The sequence below is a fragment of the Pyrus communis genome, chromosome 14, assembly GCF_963583255.1.
Source record: "Pyrus communis chromosome 14, drPyrComm1.1, whole genome shotgun sequence".
NCBI classification, from domain to species: domain Eukaryota; kingdom Viridiplantae; phylum Streptophyta; class Magnoliopsida; order Rosales; family Rosaceae; genus Pyrus; species Pyrus communis.
Genome location: NC_084816.1, coordinates 24,509,129 through 24,525,122, shown reverse-complemented (window position 1 = coordinate 24,525,122; position 15,994 = coordinate 24,509,129). Strand labels below are relative to the sequence as shown.

Genomic DNA, 15,994 nt, shown 5'->3' with positions numbered 1-15,994 from the left:
ACTCAGAGTGTGTTAATGATCATAGTCAAGATTAGGACTCTTTTTGTTAGTCTTCATTTTCCTGCTACTGAACCAACAAAGATTCCGCACCTATAAGCTGTTGGTGCAATAAGTTTAAATATGCATTTGCTGCCAATATATAATATGCACCTTAATTTGATCATTGTATTCATCATTTTTTCACATTAAATCACGTAATGGGTACACAAAAAACGTGTATAAAGGTAAAATAGGTAAAAAGAAAAGATTGATTAATTGAAATAATAAACATATAAACATAGGCTGACTCATCATCATCTGATGTGAAAAAATGGTCAATGGGTATAAATTGAAAATTCCCAAAAAAATGGTTTAATAATAAAATATGCTTATGGTTTTGGGTTGAAACCAATTTTTCTAAAAAAAAATAAATTATTGCATAATGTTTGTGTTTATATTTCACTATATGAAATAATCCGACCTATTTTTTTTTTTTATCATCATCTAAAGATCATATCTACAAAAACTTATTCAACTTGAAGATCGCTTAGAGGATATTTTCATATTATTTTGCACATAAGTTTTGATACAATATTGTATTTTTTGATCTTCTTGTAGATACTTTGAATAATTTTTTGGTTGTGCAAACCAAAGAGAATGATGACCTTGATGTCCATCTGTGTCAAACCAATCAACGGATAACAAGTAGCATTCTCATAGTGAACCATTCATTCATTTGGTCCATATGAAGGGCTGAACGATCTCTAAATCAAAGGCAGAAGTAAGCGCTATAAGATCGGCATAGGCTTAGGCCTACCCTCACTCCTTCAGCCTTTTTTCTCTATTATTATTATTATTATTATTATTTTGGTAAACTTAGTACTATACTTCTTATACAAAACTCTTAAATTCTATTCACCAATGGTTAAAACAAAAAGACTCTTTTTCTTTTCAATTCCAACAACAGTCATCCTAAAACTAACTTTAACATCTTAACATCTTATTTAATAAAAAAATCAATCTCTTAAAATTAAAACTTAAAAGTCTGGTTTAGTTTTATAAAAAAAATATCTCACATTGTCCAACTGAAGAATAATAAACTTTGAGCTCTTCCTCACCCCCTTCTTGAAATTTCATATATTTTGCCCTCCCAATCCCAACATAGAACAATATTAAAGTTTGTAGATCTCTCTGTTCTCTTTTAACTTTTTACCAAATTTTTAAAAGTTCATACATTTGTTCTCCAAATTCCAAATCCATTCTTTTTAGTTTTTGTTCAAAAATTCTCAATTCCTTCTATATTGAGATGGGGTGATGCTAGAGAGACTACTTGAACCATATTTTCATATGATGTGATGGTCTCCAAAATTAGGTCGAAAAACAGTCTCCTAACATTATTTTATTTTTTTTTAAAAGGGACAACTGGTGGCAAGCCACGTTTATCTAACTCTTCCGGAGGCCGGGAAGACTCATAGAGACATTTCAGCACCCAATCTCCTAACATTTTTCATTGACTTGATATTAGAAGTTAATTTCAATGTGGAAAAAAACATTTAGCGCCTCAGAAAATTAATTATCTTACAACTCCAAGCATGTATTATACTCTTGTAAGTATGATCCATTTATTTTATTTTATTTTATTTTAACATTATGTGAGGCCCCTTCTTACGTAAAATCCTGGCTCCACCACTACTCCAAATTGAATAATTTTTCCTATATACGATTTTAGATGCTGATAAGAGAATGAACGGTTTAGATTCTGGTGTATAGAATGAAGTTGGTGAATATAACGGAATCCTGCTAAGAAGCTACTCTTATATAATTCCCTAACTTTGACCACAACAATATTGGATACCTAGAGGCAGCAATTGATGGATCACGTATACAAAAAAAGTCTCCGACAACTGTACTAACTAGTACGCATTTGTGCTTGTCATGATCGATCATTTTGGTCTCAGGATAATATGGCACTCGATCGGTTAAGACACGACGCAGTCCACAATAATGCCACAATTGTGCACGTTGCATGTTCAAATTATATATGTGGTTGAACTAGTTCCACAAGATTTTCAGGTGCTGTGTCCGTTTGCAATTTGAGCGTAGTCATGGAGATAATCAATCGTTATAAAGTGTGTGTAGAATCTGTAGATATATCGATCTGACACCATGTTCAGGTCTGCACAGGCATGCGCATGCAAAAGGAACTCTCTTTTGGACTTGGGCGATTAGGGTTGGAGGAACATGAAGGATCTCAATTTTTCTGTTTACTACTTTTACCCTAAAGTTTGGACTTTACACGAGACGGACGTGCGCCACTATAGAGAGACAGAAAGCGAGTCACCATGCACTAGCTGTACCTTGAAAACGTTGAAATCATGTAGGAGGAAATCAAAGGATAATACATAAAATTCAGAATAGATTCTTATAAATTTAAGCTAAAAAAAATATAACCGAGAAAAATCACACAAAAAAAGGTTTACGTATTCGTGCCAAACTGTAAGCGGCAATCATTTCTCCTTTCAATACAAACGAGCCAGATATTTTTCTTACAGGAAAAATGACCATATATGTGGCTAATACTTGCATTCCCTCATGGGGATATGCACGTATTTCACCTCTTTTGAATAACGTATGTTCATCCTATAAATTTCATAGTGGGAACATTTCAATTGTTCGATCCTTCCTACAAAAAATCATTCAAGTTGGAAATCGTTTACTCATCTGAATGTATCAAAGAAATGGACGGTTCATTATGAATATGTTATTTGGTACTCACACCATCGATTGGTTCTATATATTTGGATGCATAAACAGTCTCTAATTCAAATAATTTTTTGTAGAGATGGTCTTCAAATGACAATTAAGAAATTGAGCTATTCTAATTATAAAACTTATAAGGTAAATATATATTACTCGCAAGAGGTAGAATATGGGCATTCCCACCTTAGGAACGCAATTATTAACCATATATGTTTACATGGATCATGTAACAAACAAATGGGAAGGGAAAGATCACCTTAGGCAAGGACCATATATCTTATTCTCTCTTTTACAAACATGGTTTTAGTTCTTTCTTCCCTTCGCCACATAGAGTGGTGTCAAATACCCACTTCTCAAGCATCTTTACAGGCCAAAGACGATAAAGAAAAGGCAAAAGCAACTAATTAAATGCTCAAGCAGATAATGCAAATACGCACTATTATATGCTTATAATCACCAATAAATCATCAATGGATATTGGAGTGGACTTGGATGTGATTTGGCATCTAATTATGATAAACATCAAAGTGTGATTACGTTATCCACCTGCATAATTCAAACAGTATTGCTATTTTTTAAGTCGCCTATTAGGGCTCATTTGAAAGTATTTTCAAAATGACTGATTGTATTTTTGACGAAAATGGTATTGAAATCAATCCTTAGTAAAAATCTAATTGGATCCTGAAAAACATTTAAAGTGCTTTTAAAATCCAAAATCAATTTCACCAAAAGTATTTTCAGTCATTTTAAAAGCACTTCAAAATGAACCCTATATTATTGTGTTAGGTTGCAAGATAATCAAAATCGACCATATTTCCTTTTTTATTTTATTAATAGTTTAATTAAGATTCATGGTGGCATACATATGATTATTAAATTCTAATCAAGCATAAGGCGTAAGTTAGCAGGATACTTCTAACCTGCAATTGCACGCAGATACACAAATCAGCGTTTGTATTATTGAGCACAAATAAATCCATAACTTATATTAGAGACTTAATGTGCTTTTGCTTATCGGAATCCTCCAGCAATGACAAGGCAGATCTTTGCAACTTGGCCATTTGCTCCCTTAGGGAAAAAGCCGCCATACAATCTTTCATATCCAGTCCCATACAAAATCCTCAAGATCTCACATGGCGTCCTTGCATAGGCCAGCGAATTTACATCTACTGACAGGACGTTAGTGACTGTCCGATTCTCATCCCCAAATGTGATGGGTATAGAAAGAACTGCATAACAATTCTCTAATTGATTAGTTCACAGGTACGTGCCCTGCGAGAATCCAGGGTGGTGAGGGTTGGAGTGGTGGCAACGTAACCCACTAGGTCATCATAGGTGAGTACATGCGATGCTAACAGATAATTGGCTGTATATTAGCATAAGGGTCAAATGGAGGGATAATTGGCTGTGTTAGCACAAGGGTCGATTAGTGAAAGATTGTAAGAAATAAATCTGACCTTTAACAAACGATGAAGATGAAGTCAAAACTTACCTCTCTTGAGAAACAATATAATTGGCTTACAATAGGTCTAAGTCCATAATAAGCGGTTGTTTTACGAAAACACTGACCACTATTTATGTTGAAACAATCATAGTGATTTTCCTACTAAAATCATGTAGAAAATTGACACACAATTCCAATCCAACTATAAGTGTCAAGTATCAGAATTTAATTAAAGGTTCATCCCAAATTGATTAGGACAACTTTACACTGTTCAACAAAACATTTCCATACCAATTTGAAACACTATGACTGGTTCTAACTCCCACTATCATACTCACATTCTAACAAAAATCACACGGCTGAGGTTTATAAGGGCCTTGTGAATCCTTATATCGCCTTAGTGATACTCTGGAAATTAATCAATACATACAATAATATACGGTTGTTAGTCAAAAATTAATAAATAGGAACTTATGTACACGAAGTTATACATTTTCTTTACATAAAACTTTAAAAAAATTTATGATCACATTGGTCTACCATTTGACATGGTAAGTGATATATATATGTCATGTTAATTAATAAATCTATCTGATTTGATAATGACTGTATACATCACTTGTCACATGAGATGGTACATCAATGTGGTTTTAAAATGTGGTTTCCTAGCATTACTCAAGTGCATAATGACCATTTTAAGATGCTAATAACAATTGTTAAATGATAATGGAGGGACCTGATATGACCAAATTGTTCATGAGCGAATCCCCGATGTTCGAGCAACAAGCGGATCGAGATTGGCCTTCCGACCACCAACAGGATGCAGACCTCCCTGGGACAAAGTTTGGGGCGATCGCAGCGAGGCCTTTGCCAAAACCATATGAGAAAACTCACCGTCCAAGTATTCCAAGTTCAAGTTAGAGTTTTTGGCAAAAGTACTCACTATTTCCCTAGCTAAATTAAAAAAACTCAGGTTTTTGATATTCAATCAAACATAATCATCTTGGCATGGGGTTGTAGGAAACTTGACCCCTTTTTAGATAGGTTTTATTCACCCCTTGTTCCGCCTCTCTCGCACACTCTGCAACCCCCATCTTCATGTCTCTCTCGCTTCATGCCGCTCTTGCTCACTCTCTCCAATTGGATATTGAAAGCCAAGGTTAAAAGGAGTTGTCACCGGGAAATACTTAACAATACTTGCAAAGGTGTTGTTGTAAAGGTGTAAAGACTCAAGATCAAAAGGAAGCTTCAGATCATGACACTTGTCAAAGGATTAAGGGATGTAATAGTTAGTCTGTTAGATTACTTAATGAGTAAGCAAATAGAATTGTATAAATACCAACTTGTACTGCTAAATTGCGAGGTAAATGAAAAGTCAATACAAAGAGTATTTCTCAGTTTCCCTCTCTAAAATTCTTCGATTTTCTCTCCTTCCTCTTTTGATTCTTTACAAGGAATTCATCAGGTTCTTGCATTCTTACATGGTATCCTCGCCGGCGATCTTCGATCCTGTGCTTCTGCTACTTCCGCGCTATGAATTCTTCTCAATTGGTACACAATTCTTGTTCTTGATCTTTTGAATTGCGATCTGCCAGTCTGAAATTGTGCATTTAAAACTTGTGCATTGTGATCTTGTTCTCTGGAATTCTTCGATTGCTTATGCTGTTATCTCTCTCTAAAGTGTGATTCTTCTCTTCTTCTCTTCATGAAAGTGTAATTTGAAATCCTAATTCCGTCAATTCTTCGACCAAATTTCTCAAAGATCTTGGAAAAATGGTGAATGTTGATCAATTGCAAATTGTGCAATCTCCTATTACTACTCTAATTCCCACTGTTTCAACCTCGGTGACGGTAAAACTTGATGATGCAAATTATCTTGTTTGGCACTATCAAATGAGGCTTCTTCTTAAAAGTCATGGTATACTTGGATTTGTTGATGGTACACATCGATGTCTTGTTAGATTTGATGAAAGTTCTGATAAAGAAGGTGTGAAAACTGAGGCTTTTCAAGTCTGGAAGATGCACGATCATGCACTTATGCAATTAATCATTGCTACACTCTCTGAAACTGCAATGTCATGTGTTATTGATTGTTCTAACTCTCATGAAATGTGGACTAGCTTGAAAGATCGGGTTTCTACTATAACTAAAGCCAGTATATTCCAATTGAAAACTGAGCTTCAGAATATTAAAAAGGATCAGAATCGGTGTCTCAATATCTGCACAGTATCAAAGATGCACGAGATCATTTGTCAGCCGCTGGTGTTAAGTTTGAAGATGATGATATTGTGATTTTGGCTCTTAAAGGATTACCCGCAGAGTATAACACCCTTAGAACTGTAATCCGAGGAAGAGAAGATGTTATTTCACTAAAAGACTTTCAAGCACAATTGATTGTAGAAGAGGTTATAGTTGATGCTATTCATTTGTCTGAATCTTTTGTCACTGCTATGATTGCCAAAGATAATGGTAAGGCCATGTTGCTTGTTGAAGGGTCATCTGCGAAGTCTACCTTTTTGCCATCTACTCATCATGGTGGTTACAATAACAATACTGCTAATAATTATGGAAGCTCTAGTTACTCAAGTGGTTACAACAACAATACTGGAGGATATAAGGGCAACAATTATAGAGGTAAAGTTTGGGGCAGAAATCAATTTGGGAACACTTTTCGGTTTCCTGCTAATAATTCTCGTATTGGTGCTGGTATTCTTGGTCCTGCTCGAGCTCAGCCACATATTTCCACTTGTCCTGACCACGGTTATGAAGTTCCTGTCTGTCAAATCTGTAATAAGAAAGGTCACATTGATGTTGACTGTTATCAAAGACACTCATCCACAACTGTTTCTTCATCTCCTGTTCAATGTCAAATTTGTGGGAAGTTTCGCCATTCTGCAATGCAGTGCTATCATCGAGCCAATTTTTCTTATCAAGGAAGGAGTTCACCCTCTACTTTAACTGCAATGCATGTTGCTTATCAATCATCTGCACCTCAGGAACAATATTGAGTTGCTGACACAGGGGCTACATCTCATATGACATCTAATATTGCTTCACTCATTAATGCTGCTCCATTTACTGGCACTGATACAATCACTACTGCTAGTGGTTCAAGTTTGCCTATATCTAATATTGGCTCTTCCATTTTACATGCTCCACAATGTGCTTTCCAATTAAGGAAGATCTTGCATGTTCCCAAATTGTCTCAGCATCTCTTATCTATATATAGGCTATGTAAGGACAACAGGTGTTGTTTTATATGTGATGAATTCAATTTTTGGATTCACGACAAGATCACAGAGATACTGTTTCTCTAAAGACTATGTAGAGCTGGTTTGTATCCCATTTCCTTTTACATACCTCAGCACATACTTCATCATGCAGTTAAAATACCTCACTTGTCCAAACAGCAACATGGCTTCATTGGTCGACAAGTCAAGTCAAGTTTGTGACACTAAAGATTAGGGCACCCGTCTAATGTTGTAGTTTCTGCAATGTTAAATCAGTCTCACATTCCCTTTTCTTTGGATGTATCCAAGTTTTTTTGTATAAGCTGTCTAGAAGGCAAGTTCACTAACCTGCCATTTCCTTATCCAGCTAATAAAACTCTACAACCTTTGGATATTATCCACAGTGATGTATGGGGGCCATCTCTAGCTATATCCATTGAGAGTTTCAAGTTCTATGTGAGCTTTGTAGATGAATATACCAGGTTTACCTAGATGTTTCCTTTAATGAATAAAAGTGAGGTGTTCAACATTTTTGTGCAGTTTTATCATTTCATTTTTACCCAATTTTCTGTTTCCATCAAAGTTTTTCAAAGTAATGGTGGTGGTGAGTACTCTAGTACCAAATTTAGGCAATTTTTACTTGATAAAGGCATAACACATCACAAATCATGCCCTCATACCCCTGAACAAAATGGCCTTGCTGAAAGGCTGAAAGAAAGCATAGGCACATTGTTGAAACTGCACTTACCCTTTTACAAACTGCCAAATTACCTTCTAAGTTTTTGTTTCATGCTTGTGCAACTTTTGTTTATCTTATCAACATAATGCCTTGTCAAAATTTGTTAATGAAGTCTCCTTACACATGCTTATATGGTCAATCACCAAGTTTGTACCACTTAAAGGTTTTTGGTTGTTCCTGTTTTCCTTTTCTAAAACCATACAATACCAATAAACTTCAACCCATAACCGTTCAATGCATATTTTTGGGTTATGATGGGCAATACAAAGGGTATTAATCCTTTATCTGGTAAATTGTATGTCTCTCGACATTTGCTATTTGATGAACTAAGTTTTCCATATGCACAACTTAGTTCTGTCTCATCTAGTCCATCTCCATCACCTAGTGTGTCTCCCACTGTTCTACTTGCATTAGTTACAGGACAAAATATTGTTGTTGCACAATCACCATCTTCATCATCTTCCCATGCTAACATCTTATTGCATTCAACCCCCAGATTCTTTGCAGAACCATATTAGTGCCTCTGATTCGTTGAATTCTCCCACTAGTGCTTTAGAATCTTTCTCTATACCAAGCCTCACACCCCTGCTAGTCTCTACAGATACTACACAGTCCTTAATCCCTGTGGATCCAGATTTTCAATCTGAATGTCTGCGTGTTGTTCTTCCTGTTCCTACAGTTAATTTGCATTCTATGCAAACACGATCTAAAAGTGGTATATCTAAGAAGAAGGCCTTCATCACATCAGTTACTTCTATTGATCCCTCTCTCATTGAGCCAAAGTCTTTTAAATCAGCATGTAAAGTTGTGGAATGGCAGACTGCCATGAAATAAGAGATTAATGCACTTTCTACTCAAAATACTTGGACTCTAGTTCCTCTTCCTCCTGATAAGAATTTGGTTGGTTGCAAGTGGGTATATAGAATTAAAAAGAACCCAGATGGCTCTATAGCTAGACATAAAGCTCGATTGGTTGCTAAGGGGTATAGTCAAGATGAGGGCATTGATTATAGTGAAACTTTCAGCCATGTGGTAAAGCCAACAACTGTTAGGCTTATTCTTGCACTTGCAGCTCAGTTTTAGTGGCCATTGAGACAATTAGATGTCAAGAATGCATTTCTCCATGGTATTCTTTAGGAGGAGGTTTACATGGCACAACCTCCTGGGTTTATCAGTGATATGCATCCATCTCATTATGTGTGTAAACTTCAAAAGTCCTTATATGGTTTAAAACAGGCTCCAAGAGCCTGGAATGACAAGTTTACAAGTTTCTTGCCCGAAATTGGATTTAAAGCTTCCCTAACATATTTCTCTCTTTTTGTGCAACATTCATCTTTTGGCACTGTTATACTGCTCTTATATGTTGATGATATCATCATCACAGTTAGTGATTCTTCTTTGATAGATGATGTTATCTTGAAGTCGACTAAAGAGTTTGAGATGAAGGATTTAGGATAGTTACATTACTTCTTGGGACTGCAAATTTCATATAAACCTTCAGGTTTATTTGTTTCCCAAACAAAGTACATTCAAGATCTTTTGGAGAAAGTGGATATGCAGGATTCAAAATCTTGTGCAACACCTTGTCTTCCCTATCATCGGCTACTCAAGGAAGATGGCCACCCTTATCATAGTCCTGAGCAATACCTGACCTTTACTCGGCCCGACATTACTTTTGTAGTGAATCAATGTTGCCAATTTATGCAAAGCCCTATGGAGTCTCATGTTGTTGCAGTCAGAAGGATCTTGAGATATCTTAGGGGTACTATTGATTTTGGGATACATTTCAAGCTTGGAAAGTTACATCTTCAAGCCTATAGTGATGCAGATTAGGCAGGTGATCCTAATGACAGAAGGCCTACCTCTGGCTATGTGGTTTATTTTGGTTCTAGTCCTATCTCTTGGGCTTCTAAAAAGCAACATATTGTGTCTAGGTCCTCTACTAAGGCTGAGTATCGAGCCCTTGCTATAACTGATGCGGAATTGGCCTGGCTTCGACAACTTCTTTGTGATCTGCAGGTTTCATTGTTCACTGCTCCTGTGATTTATTGTGATAATCTCTCCACTCTTGCCAAAGGATTAAGGGATGTAATAGTTAGTCTGTTAGATTACTTATTGAGTACGCAAATAGAATTGTATAAATACCAACTTGTACTGCTAAATTGAGAGGTTAATGAAAAGTCAATACAAAGAGTATTTCTCAGTTTCCCTCTCTAAAATTCTTCGATTTTCTCTCCTTCCTCTTCTAATTCTTTACAACGAATTCATCAGGTTCTTGTATTCTTACAGTTGTCACTTTGCAACCATCCTCCTGCCTATACAATCCTATCTAATTTGGTGTGGTTCCAAATTAAACACATCGTCATTTATCAGTCTATTAACCCTCATCCGCGGATCCAAAATTTGAACTAGCAATTCAGAGGTTCATCAATTAGGGTTCTTATCTTACAGCCACTGCTCCAATCAAGACGAACCTCTTGTTCCTAATCTATAACCACTGCTTGATAATGTTGATATGGCGGCATCAATAATGTTAATTTGGTGTTAATAATGTCGACATAACATCGATAATATATATTGGTATGGCGTCGTTGATACTAATAGAGTCGATATTAATTTGGTCGTTATATCGTCTTTCACGTAGTGGAAGTTTTTACTGGTATAAAGGGTGAATTATCTCTGCAAAGGGCAAATATAGTAATAGCACAAGGAATATGAGTATGTTTGATTGAATTTCAAAACCTGAGTGCTCTTTTATTGAGGTAGACAAATAGCGAGCACTTTTGCCAAAAACCCTTCAAGTTAAACTGAAGCAGCCAGGACCTGAAAGCTGAGGAGATCCAATGCAACAAGGAAAACAAGGGTAACACTGAAATAAGATGTAGTTTTACTAGTAGCCATTGCTGCTAAATTCATGTAATCAATTGTATGAGTTTACTAAAACGGTTTGTGTACGAATGAATGAACCATGCAGTTCTGCTAACCTTATAGGCATGGGAGCGCTAATAATTCAAAGGGTGGCTTTCTTGCATATTAAAAGTGCACTTGCATTAAAAAAATGAAAGCATTGCATCTTGGGTGTGGAATGAAATCAAAATGAAATTCACGGGTTCAAACTCTCTTATCTCCTCTTAGAGTAATTTATAATTAATAGAAATATCTCTTGTATTAAAAAAATGAAAACATGCCTAGCTTTTTAACAAAAGAATCTTATATCCTGAATTTTATGGCCTGCACTAGTAACAGCATTTTCAAGAACTTTGGCTTTGCAGTAGGAGAGAAATTTTTAGTTGTGACGAGAATATGGGTGGTACACCACGTGTTTTTATGTTAGTGGTGGGAAATTTTATTTTTCAAGTTATTAACTTTTTAACACACATATCCCACAATTTATATAGCGACACGTGATATACCATCCCGTATGACAGTCACACTGAAAAATCTCTCTTGCAGTAGATGTAGTTACATGAAATCGATGTAAAGTTGTTGGTTAGCCAGTGAATGTCCTCAAGAATAGCACGAATCCTCCAAGGAGTCCTACACTTATTTTGAATAGATTCAATAAAGAGCTCTTTTATGTTAGTGTATCAGCTGATGTAAGAAGTAATATGTACATGTTATGTTAATTAATTAAGTTATCTCACTAGATATTGATTTTGTGCATCATTTGTCACATGAAATGATACCCTAATATGATATAATATGTGATCTCCTTTAGCATATTACCCTTTTATTTATTAACAGTGTGGTTCCACGAGTGAAACTAGGAGGGGATGAAATGAGACTAAAGCATATGGTGTCTTATGACTTGTTTACTAATCCGTAATCAAAATAAGAAGAATTGAATTGAGGGGGAATTGGAATGGGGAGGATTCAAACTCGAATTCTTGTCAAAGTTGTCTACTATAATGTCCTAAAATCGGAGTTGAAATGATATAAATTGTTTACCAGTTTACCTGAATCGGAATGAAAATTAATATGATTACTAAAATGCCCTTAATCTTAATAATAGAAAAATTCATAACTTTTTAATAAAATTTCACACACACACACACACACATATAGTTTTATTAAAATCTTAACAATTCCCATATATTTATTTTTAATAAAACTTGAACATTTTTTTATTTCTTAAAGACTAAAAACCTAATTCAACAAGGAAACGAAGTAAAAAACTCAAAAAAAAAAAAAAAAAAAAAAACAGAGGAAGGTTCGGGAACCTTTACGGTTCCACCACAACTCTCTCTACTCTCCCCGTCTGCATCCGCATATTGTTTTTGCGATCATCCCCAAGCACCAATTCTTGCCCATCCTAACCTTGTCAGGGGTTCCTATCGGCCTGAAGATCTCCTTTTGGTGGTAAATCATGAACTCCTTGCCTGCGGCCAATCTAGGATTTCTCAACCATTTGCCACCCGCTCAATGCTTTATATTATGCTCTTTGTAAAAACGTCGGCAATCGAAATTCCATCCGCAATGGGTAAGTCACAAGGTTTTTCTTTTATATATACTCATCTGCATCTCTCTTTCCCCATCCGAATTTGGATCTGGGGTGTCCAGAGTTTGTTTGTAGAACTGTTGGGGTGGGTTGGTGATAGGTCTTGGCAGTCTGGGAGGTGGTGCGGTGGTCTGCGTGGTTAAGGGTGGGGATGGGTGTGCTTTGGGTGGTTGAATCGTGGGAGGCAGATGGGAGGGGCAGGGCAATTTCGGTAGAGAAGTTTGATTTCTGATGTTGGCTTTCTTTTGGAATTCAATTACCACCTTCAAGTCAGTGTTTGAATTCCGGGGATATTAGGAATACAATTAGTGATTTTGGGTGGAGTTCACTAATTTTTTCGTTCCCAAAATTTGGTAAACGCCGGAATCACTTGGAGAGGAATTCAATTCCCTTTCTTCCACCTCCATTCCGGTTTGGTAAACACGCCCTTAATGCTTTTGTTTTGTGAGCCTGGTTGGTCATACGGCTACAGCGAAATAGATGAGCTTTATTGAAACAGGTATCCAACCAACAAGAGTGGGGAACAATATTGGCCGCTGAAGCTCTACTGCGACGAATTCTAATTTTTAATAAGAAAAAGGGTCCTTAGAAAATAGCTTATACTCGGTGTAGTAAGAGAGCTGAATAAACATAATCAATCAAGACCTTGTTAATTTAATATCATTATATATATATATATATTTTATTTAAGATTCATGGTCGAATACATCTATTAAATTGTAAATACACACATATATACGTGTGTGTATTTAGTTGGATGCATTTGGACGCAGTTACATGAACCGGCGTTTATTTGTTATTGAGTATAAACCCACAGCTCTGATTATTGTGCTTTTGCTTATATGACAAGAGTACGTGCAATTTGGCCATTTGCTTTTGCAGGGAAAAAGCCGCCAGGCACATATTCATTTCCTGTTCCATACAGAATCCTCAAGATCTCTCGTGGCGTCCTTGCATAGGACAGCGAATTCATGTCCGCTGATAGGACATTCGTGACCGTTCGATTCTCAGCCCCAAGCGTGATGGGTACTATGATGCCTTCTTCGAGGCCACCCCTGGTCACCTTGTTCCCCAATTCAGCAATTCGGCTGACGATATAAGCCACCGTGAAATTGTACGGAGCCACCGTCTGATTCGCTCTCTCATACAGTAATGCACGTACCACTGCATTTTGTCCAGCCTTCATACCCAAAAGCGATGCACCCAACTGCATGCATGTTGAATTACATACGTTACCCAAAAGTTATGGTTAATTAATTAATTGTGAAAAAATGATTAATAGATAGAAATGTTGTTAACTAATTATTAACAAGAACTGTTATAATAAACATTTCTTAATTTATACGTACTCTGTTAGCAGCATCGGCGTTGAGGTTTGCATTGATGTAAACATAACCCATTAGGCCATCATAATTCAGTGCTTGCGCTGCTATAAGATAATTGACTGTGTTTGCGTAGGGGTCAAATCGAGGGAGCAATGGGTAACCCAGTGCTAGGTCAACAACTAGTGAGAAAAGCGTACGGCTGAGGTTTATAAGAGGCCTTGGGAACCCGCCTATTGCCTGAGTGATTGCTCTGAAAATTAATCAGATACATATTATATATACTATCTAGGGTTAGTCAGAATTAATAAAATTTACAACAGTTGATCATGCACTCTATACCTGATATGACCAACTTGTTCATAAGCAAATTCCTTGATTATTTCAGTCACAAGGGGTTCGAGATTGGCCTTCTGACCACCAATAGGACGCGGGCCCCCTTGGGACAAGTTTGGGGAGATACTATCGAGGTCATTGCCAAATACACCGTATGAGTAAAACTCACCGTCCAAATATTCCAAGTTCAACATAAACCCTAGGTAGTCACTGTCGTTGGCTGCATCACCAGAAGCAGTCACGACCTGAAAGCTGAGGAAATTAAAAGCAACAAGGAAAACAAAGGCAGCACTGAAATAAGATGCAGTAGAAGTAGGAGCCATTACTGCTAATTTCATGCAACCAATAGTATGAGTCTGATAAAATTGGTTCGCATATGAGTGAATAAACCATGCACTTCTACTGACTTTATATAGGCATGCGTGCAATTAATAATGCTCTACAAGAAGTCGTTCACTGACCTAATGGTAGCATGGCCGAACCCTTCTAATAGAAGCCAAATATAGGATGGTGTCATCAATACATTAATTATCAACAACCAAAAAGAGATTACTTTTTTCTAGACCCGACAGTTTCTTACACGATACGAAAACGATGCGAAAATAACAAGTTTCGGGTCAATACGATAACTAATCGGGTCATTATTGGTTGATCCGTTAACAACGGGCATACATGCGGGTAACACGTGAGTAACCCGTTTCGACCTGTTAAGAAAAATAAATTATAATTTTAAAGTTTAATTACTAAAAAATTTATTATAAAATACAATAGACATATTGTATATATTGGTATATTCTATATTAAATATATATTTTTGTATTATTATTCTATATAAGTTAAAAAATTAAGTTTTATTCATTTACTTATTTTTATTATGAGAGTTTCTCATTATTATTATTAGGATAAATTTTACTTAACATGTTGTTGTCCAAAATTAAAATCAACTAGTATAGTATTAGTATAGGCAATAAGACATCCCTACAAGTATGAAAAATGTGAAAGAATATATAAACACTCATGATTCATCATTCGTCCACAAGTAGACAATGGTTACACTTACATTATCATTTACATTTTCAAAACCCTCCAAACCGTCATGAATATTGTTTTTTATTTGAGTGTAAAAGTAATGAAATTAATAATAATTATTGTAGAAGTGTAAGAAATGTAAAAGAAAAATATACGATCACTCGTAGTGATAAGTTTTAAAACTTTCGTGAAGGGGTCAACTTCGAAATCCGACACTACAATCCATAAACCTTAAATTTGTATTTAACCGTCGATTGTCGTTTAGGCTTTATTATTTATATTGAATTTCATTTTTTAAATTTTGTTTTTTGAAAACACGATCTTCTGGGGGATGTAGGAAGATGAATGGTTCGAATCTTTGATACCACGTCCTGATATTTACGGTTAATTAAAATATGAGTCGATGTTATATAGTTTGTAGAGACTTTAAAAAAACCAAGCAATATTTTCACTAACGGTAAAACGCTGAACATAATATCAACGATCCGAACCATTCATCATCCTGTATCCTCTAATAGATCATGTTTTCAAAAAAGAAAATCTGAAAAAACAAAATTTGGTGAGAAAAATGAAGTATAAATGTAAATAACAATCGACAGTTAAATTTTGATCTATGATTTATATGATTATAGTGGCACATTTCAAAGTTAAGCCCTT

At 35.8% G+C, this 15,994-nt stretch overlaps 1 protein-coding gene across 1 annotated transcript; it reads right to left on the bottom strand.

The window, feature by feature from the left end:
- Nucleotides 1-13,351: 13,351 nt before the first annotated feature.
- LOC137714233 (ferritin-like catalase Nec2) lies at nucleotides 13,352-14,646 on the bottom strand. Its single transcript, XM_068453494.1, has 3 exons — nucleotides 14,315-14,646; nucleotides 14,000-14,225; nucleotides 13,352-13,857 (listed from the first exon to the last, which is right to left on the bottom strand). Exons 1-3 carry the CDS (start codon nucleotides 14,644-14,646, stop codon nucleotides 13,489-13,491), a joined length of 927 nt encoding a protein of 308 aa, XP_068309595.1. The 3' UTR covers nucleotides 13,352-13,488.
- Nucleotides 14,647-15,994: the final 1,348 nt, after the last annotated feature.